Raw genomic sequence first — 7564 nt, 5'->3', positions numbered from 1 at the left:
GTACATTGTAGTATATTACCTATCGTAGTTTAGTGATCGAACAAGTGAAAAAGAATATGTAGGTGTTGAAGTTGATTTTGTCGGGTATCAGAGAAGATCCAATCAACAACTGACATGGTGACATATTGTAGATGTCGGGTTAGTGAAACTCTACCAAACCTAAGAGCATCTGCATTGAACCTTCAATGCAGAAGTTCACATCTTTTTCCAAAAAAAAAATATTAAAATATTTTATTTTTGGTGAACTCAGCTCTTGCAGGTTCATTGGGATGAACCTGGTTCATCACTGTATCGCAGGCCCCACGCTACGTGGCGGTCCGTGATTGGTCCGCTTAATTTTTTTTTTTAAAAAAAAAAATCAAACAGAAAAGTTTTAAAAAAATAATAAAAAATTAAAGTTATGAACCTCCCTCAAGGTTCATTGATGCTGATGCTCTAACATCTGAATCACAAAACTCATGAAACTTCCACTTTCTCATTTCTACTAATAGTTACATCTTTCTTTAGACCCAAAACATTCATACTATGGAAGCTCAAACAATAGAATAAATCATGTATAACCCAGTTAACCACTCGTTATTTGGTTCGTAAAATGCTTAACTATCTCTTAGAATTGTGGAATTAGCATTAGTGCTTTTTTATTTCATTTTATTGTATACTTTAGAGATCATCTCCTAGGCTTGGGCTTATCAACCAATATCAATAATTGTTGTGACGTTATTTTCTTCTGTTTTCATTTTCTTGTATAAACATAGAAACTATAAAGATCAGACAATTACTAACCAAGAAGAAGAAACATCTCATCTAGCAGAAAATAAAAGATGAGCCAGATATAACACAGAGGCCGATACTCTCAATAGGGCTTGTTGGGCCTTACTGTTGGCTCAAGTAATCATTCTAAACCTTCCAAGTGAGCCGGAGGCTTTGTTGCATTTGATATCAACAGTCAACTAGTTCCACAATAACAGAATTAACAGTTTCCCCTCCTGAATACTTAAAATTACCATTACTCAAATCTTTTCAAACATGTGTTTTTTTTATCCAGAACATAGTCCTCAAACTACTAATTCACATCAATACCAGAGTCATAGTAGTTGCTCTTTATAATCCAACTCCAAATCACCAGTACCTGAGAAGCAGAACCCAAGATGAGCAAAGAGAAAGTCATTTCCTCTAGAGAACTAAAAGAGACCATTAATCTAAAAAATATATGAACTTCAGAACTAGATTTTACCTAATTATTATATCTATTTCTGATTCTTCTTCCACAAAACACCAATCTTCTTAAGCACATTCCCATTCTTCTTCTTTGCCACTTCATCATCAACATCCTCAGAGTAAGGAGAGTTCGTTTTATCACACTTCCCGTTGTTTCCAGCAGAGAGCATAGCCGTAGCTGCTTCAGCAGCTTTCCTCCACTGGTTAGACTGAACTTTGAGCTTCCTGAGCTCTATCTCCATCTCAGAGTTCGACGCTTGAGTTGCATCCAGCTGCTCAGCCACTCTCACCGCTCTCTTGCTACTCTTGTCAGCTTCTTCCATCGCAATCCCTAGCTTCACCAGCACGTCTTGCACATCCCTCTCCCTCTGGTTGATATCTGACTTCAACGTCTCGTTCTCGTCTGAAACTATCTGGAGTTCTGTCTCTTTATCCATCACATCCGCCTTAAAAGTCTCCACCACCTCCCTTAGTTGCTTCAGCTCAGCTTCAACATCTGTCTCCTTCAGGTATAGGTTATCTTTCTCCTCTGAGACAAACTCTAACTCTGCTTCCTTATCCACCAACCTCGCCTTCAGCTCATCTATCTCGGATCTAGCAATCTTTAACTCAGACTGAAGCTCAGCTTGTATCCTTAACCGAGAAGAAGCCTCCACACTCCCCTCTTGGCCCTTTCTATCAGAAGCTTCTAAAGCCTCTCTCAGACGCTCTACCTCACTTCTTAAGGAAGATACTTCTTCATAGTCTTTATCTTTAGTCACAAGACCTTCAAGCAGTACCATTCTTGATTTTGAATGTTCAAGCTCTCCAGCCATCTTCTTATAACTCTCAACAGCCTTTGCGCCATCTGACTTCAGCTCTTCCACTGCCTTTTTAGCATTCTCCAGTTGCCTAAGAGTCTCGGTGGCTAAAGCCTCCGTTTCAGCTTCTGACACCTCGCAGTCCTTAAGCTGGTTTCTAAAATTCTCAACAAGGAAAAGCGTGTCCATCAAGTTTCCTCTCAAAAGGTGAATCTCCGAGTTACGCAGCTCAGCTTGCTTCATGTGATTAGCTTCAGAAGAAGCCACATTCTCAATCTGATGCTTGAGTTGTCTGATCTCCTCAACAACAAAAGCCAATCCTGCAATTTCATCACCACTAGCACCAGACTTCAAATAGCATTCCTGATTATGAGTCTCCTGGAGCTTAGAGGAAAGTTCTTCTAGATGTTTCCTGGACTCTTCTGCTTCTTCCTCTGCTTGCTTCTTTGATGTCTCGGACACTGTGGCTTGATCTTTGGCCTTCTTCAGCTCCTCTTGAAGGTGTGAGACTAGTGACTCGAGCTCCGTTATTCTGCTTGGCCTCTTCTTCTGTTATTAAAACAAAACATGGCAAGTGTTTACAGAAATCTCTAGGAGAGAAAGAAAGAAACATACAATTGAATGAACTCAACTACTCCAAATTAAATGTTTCTACCTAATTTTATATCCCAAAATTTAATGTATACTAACTTTTTCCTCATCAAAGTCAATACAGAAACATGTTATGATGGAAAGGCTTAGCTTGGATCATGCAAAGAAGATTAGTACAAGAGGATCTCATACCTCTGAGACAGGACTTCTTGGAGACCTACGGTCCAGAAATTTTGGACTTTTGTTCTTTGGTGTTCTGTTATTAGCTGAGATAGGAGTGGCAGGAGAGTCAGGCTCTAGAGCTGTAATCTTCAGTGGCCGAGCAGCTCGAGGAGACACTTTCTTGGGAACATCCGGAGATCCATTACTGCCCCCAAAATAGAAAACAAAAAGACGACAAACTGGAATTAAGACTCCAAGCTGCAACAAACTGTGCTAGCGAATGAAAAAAAAATTCTTCTTACTAATAGATAAGCTAACTAAGGGTCATAATTTGTTGTCTTATAGAAGTATTGTGATCTGATTTGATTAAACAGAAGCAATAAATATTAAGGACCACAAGAGTGAAACCTTTAAGATCCAGATATGAAAAACAACTCCCACAAGGTGAGAAGAATCAACCATAAATGCAAAGAAACTATATAGAAAGATAAACCAAGATTTACCTAGCCTTTTGGGTCTGCATACTGTAATATTATCCCTCCAATGCACAAGATGAATATCTTTTTTTAGTTTACCGGAAAGATATGTCCAGCTTCTTCAATGTAGAGCCTGTCCCACCAAGAATTGTAGAGAGCTCATAAGTATCTAATGCAGAAAGATGGAGACATGTTTAACAGTCCAATGGCAGAGAAAACATGATGGGAGTTACTACAAAGAAAGAATAAGCTTAAAATAAAAAAAACATTTCCTTTACTAATTATCTTATGTTGGCATAGAGATTCGTTTGATTGTGTCCTCATCAACCATTTGATTTTTATAACAAGTGCATGGCTTCTTTCTTGCTTAAGACTACTCTACACAACCGAATCTGTTCATTCATAGCTCTAGAACACCACAAAAGAAATTTAAACTCTTTAACATTTCACTCAAAGGAGAATACTACAGTTGAGTCAATATTTTAAAGTGAGAGAGAGAGATACAAGCAGAGTCACAATCTCAGGTGAACCAAAAGTATAAAGCCAAAAGATGATTTCAAAGACTTGCATAACTGAGCTTTCATTCTGGAGTTTTTACCCAAATAAAACCAAACAAAATAATGAAAGACTAACTCGTATCTTGACATTGAAACCATTGATGTTAACTACACAAGTTGTTTGACTATAATAAAGTCATAAAAAAAGGGAACTCCTCTTGACTATGTAATGTTCACAACCTATCATCATGAAGGTTGGTAACCAAGGGTCCTACACACAAACTACACAAGCAACACACAATATGGTAGATTTACATTTTATGTCCCTACCAGATATGCACTCCTAAATGAAACACATGAGGGTTAAACTGTAATTTTGTAGGTCAAATTTCATCATCTCCTCCATTATTGCCGTGAAAGGAGGGGACCTAGACGTTGAAGAACTACTACATGAATCATTATTGAGTTTAAACATCTTACCGTTTTAATATAAAGTAAACAGATTTAAAATACTCCACTCAAAGACAAGACAAGCAAAAAAATAAAATCTATTTGGATTCCTGGATAAACTTTTTTCCATGAAAAAGGAGAATCTAATTTATAAAAACCACTTGAGTGAAGCAAACAATCATCAGGTTGATTAAAGTGAAGCATTAGCAAACAATCACAGTGCATCACAGTAATAGCTTTAAACATTTAACCTTAAAACTTACAAAAACAAAGAAAAAAAGAGTTTGACCACCAGGTATGAAGAACTGTAAACATACATTTAATATATCATCAACAGAACCAAAGTCAGAGGAGCAAAAAAGAGTGAGCACCTTACGCTGCTTGAAGTAAAGATTCAGTTTTTGTCAAAGGAAAATGCGAGAGAGCAAATGGCTACAGAGAGATTTGAGAAGCAGAGTTTGCTTTTTTTTACTTACTTTGTGGAATCCAAGAGTAAATAGTAGAGATGTGAGAGAGAGATAATAATGTGTGTAGTAGTTAGTGGCTTCGGGCAGTGAGTAGTCTGTGAAAAAGAAAGAGGAGAGAAGAGAACAAAAAGGTTATTCCAAAACGCAGCAAGACAAAGCGTACTCCTTTGTCGTTTTGATAGTTTTGAGTTTTTGAATTTTAATTTCCGGTTTGTACAAACATTTTCCAGGTCCACCCAGACCCTGGAATCTTTTATATATGCAATAATTATTATTATACAGTTTTATTTCTTAATCACTCGTATTTATCAACAAATGATTACTGCCTATTTAAAATCTACTTGCTTATACTTTTATATAAGTTTTGCCTCTCCGGTCGCACCTTATACTGTATGACTAGTAAGAAAATCAAATGAAAATCTACTTGACAGAATAACTCAAGTTCTGAACCAATTATCAGAAACTAAGTATTTTCATACTATTTGACAGAAACCGTAAAGTCTACTTGCTTAAATGGGCCATAAGTTAAGCACATTCATATTTTCGGCAAGCCCACTCACTTACCAGTAAAAATATGGAAAAATATTTTATTAAAAATTTACATATAATAAGATTTTTACTATAAGGCGTGCTTTAGAAGGGGGTTAGGATTGAGGTGACTGATGATAGTATTTGGTCGGTCGAGGAAAACTTTTTCAAAGCTTTGAACGTTAGCTAAAAAAGCTTCCATTTTTATCGTTAAGTGCATTTTAGGACACAGAGGGCCCAGCTTAATAATATACTCTGAAATATCTGTTTTTATTCTTGCCGTTACATACACATTACCTAATGAATATTTTAGCTAAAGATCAAACCTTTTTATAATAAAAATTCTAATGAGTTGATTTTAGGAATTGTTGATCTCTGTATTTCAGAAAACTTGTTTGTGAACACAGTTTACACTAATCACGTATTCACGTGTATATATAACCAAAAATACACACATACATAATCTAACCGTCACTTACCACGTGTCGTAGTCAAACAGCATGCTCATCATGTATATTTTGATGCAAGTCACATTACATCACCACCTCTTCCTCACCGCTATTGCATCAACAACAACACACATATTCTCACAAGAACATATAGAGCAATTTAGTCTTTATTTTTTCTTCAACGCCATGAGAACGAGTAACAATCTTATAGGTCTCGTGAACTTCATCACCTTCCTCCTCTCCATCCCCATCCTCGGCGGTGGAATATGGCTTAGCAACCGAGCTAACTCCACTGACTGCATGAGATTCCTCCAGTGGCCACTCATCATCATAGGAATCTCCATCATGGTTGTCTCCTTAGCCGGTTTCGCCGGAGCTTGTTACGGTAACAAGTTCCTCATGTGGCTTTACCTCTTCGTCATGTTCTTTGTTATAGCTGCTCTCATCGGTTTCATCATCTTTGCTTACGCCGTCACTGATAAAGGCTCAGGCCGGTTTGTGATGAACCGGAGGTATCTTGATTATTATCTCGGTGATTATTCGGGTTGGTTAAAGGATAGGGTCACGGATGATGGATACTGGGGGCAGATACGGTCGTGTGTTAGAGATTCTGGGGTTTGTAGGAAGATAGGAAGACGTTTAAACGGTGTTCCTGAAACTCCACTCATGTTTAACTTCAGAAGGCTTAGTCCTATTGAGGTAACAAAATATTTAGAATTTTTAGTATAACGTTTTTCTAATATGTATTTGAAATTTTCAAACTAACTTGTTTCTTTATAATTTTTTGTTTGTTTGTTAATTTTATTAAAATATTCTAACACATAAAACATAAAAATACTTCTTGAACGATCTAACTGAAAGTCTGAAACATACTTTGTGTAACCAAAAAACCATGAAGTTTTATTACTATTTATTTCAGTTTAAATAAAGTTTTTTTAGCATGTAAGAGGTCATGAGTAGTTTTGTCAGGCTCCTAAGTTATGTGTCCTGGCTTTTGTACTTTTGTTCATAAACTTTATTCGTATCATACTCTGACCTATAATCATTACTATTTTGAAAGTTGTAATCGCCATGCAAAACCTAGTAGTCACCAAGTAGTATTATATGAAAATAGAAAGATCCAATGGGTAGTAATTGAATTGTGTCTTATGTCCTAACAGTGAGTCTAGAACGCTCTGGTTTTGCTAGATATTTTACCCATGCAAGACCTTTTTCAGCTTTGTATACTTATGTGTCAGGTGAGTGTGTGATACTTTTTTTTTTTTTGAACAAAAGTGTGTGATACTTCTGATACACTGTTACGCTTATATGATCTACATTTTTCTCAACTCTGTAGTCCGGATGTTGCAAGCCGCCAACAGAATGTGGATACACGTACGTGAACGAGACGGTTTGGATTCCAGGAGGAGATATGATTGTACCAAACCCGGACTGTATGTTGTGGAACAATGACCAGAGACTACTATGTTACCAGTGTAGCTCTTGCAAAGCTGGTGTTCTTGGTAGCTTAAAACAGAGTTGGAGGAAAGTATCAGTGATCAACATTGTGGTTTTGATCATTCTTGTTATCTTCTACGTGATCGCTTATGCGGCTTACCGTAATGTTAAGAGAATGGATAATGACGAACCGGCCGGTGAGGCTAGGATGACCAAATCTCATCCTAGTCATTTTGAGATTTGATGGCTCGATCACTGATACTAAATGCAACTCACTTAAACCATTAATACTCTACCATGGGTTATGTTGTTGTAATTATATAACTTTGAGTTTTTGTTTTAAATACTCTTTTTTATATATGTAAGAATATGATGATGATTATGATTACTACTTGGTTCTTTTGTAGCTTATGTGAGTTGTAATTACTATCTCTATACTATTACAGCTTATCATTTTATAAGTGTACAATGAGTTGTTTTCATATGTAC

At 36.7% G+C, this 7564-nt stretch overlaps 2 protein-coding genes across 5 annotated transcripts; one reads left to right on the top strand and one right to left on the bottom strand.

The window, feature by feature from the left end:
* Positions 1–889: 889 nt before the first annotated feature.
* Positions 890–4809, bottom strand: LOC103856578 (interactor of constitutive active ROPs 3). 4 transcript variants are annotated; one of them, XM_009133691.3, is made up of 5 exons: positions 3881–3899; positions 3275–3380; positions 2802–2976; positions 1235–2567; positions 890–1129 (listed from the first exon to the last, which is right to left on the bottom strand). In XM_009133691.3, the coding sequence occupies exons 2-4, from the start codon at positions 3292–3294 to the stop codon at positions 1248–1250; spliced, it is 1515 nt and encodes a 504-aa protein (XP_009131939.1). In that variant the 5' UTR covers positions 3295–3380; positions 3881–3899; the 3' UTR covers positions 890–1129; positions 1235–1247. The 4 variants fall into 4 exon arrangements, with proteins under 4 accessions (XP_009131939.1, XP_009131938.1, XP_009131935.1 ...); XM_009133690.2 differs by lacking the exon at positions 3881–3899 and adding an exon at positions 4671–4809 and having other exon boundaries at positions 899–1129; XM_009133687.3 differs by lacking the exon at positions 3881–3899 and adding an exon at positions 4566–4788 and having other exon boundaries at positions 899–1129.
* Positions 4810–5279: 470 nt separating this feature from the next.
* On the top strand, positions 5280–7523 carry LOC103856577 (tetraspanin-3). Its single transcript, XM_009133686.3, has 2 exons — positions 5280–6337; positions 6975–7523. Exons 1-2 carry the CDS (start codon positions 5690–5692, stop codon positions 7317–7319), a joined length of 993 nt encoding a protein of 330 aa, XP_009131934.2. The 5' UTR covers positions 5280–5689; the 3' UTR covers positions 7320–7523.
* Positions 7524–7564: the final 41 nt, after the last annotated feature.

The sequence above is a fragment of the Brassica rapa genome, chromosome A03 (assembly GCF_000309985.2).
Source record: "Brassica rapa cultivar Chiifu-401-42 chromosome A03, CAAS_Brap_v3.01, whole genome shotgun sequence".
NCBI lineage: Eukaryota > Viridiplantae > Streptophyta > Magnoliopsida > Brassicales > Brassicaceae > Brassica > Brassica rapa.
The sequence above is the reverse complement of the archived record's forward strand: the minus strand, read 5'-3'. Positions and strand labels throughout refer to the sequence as shown.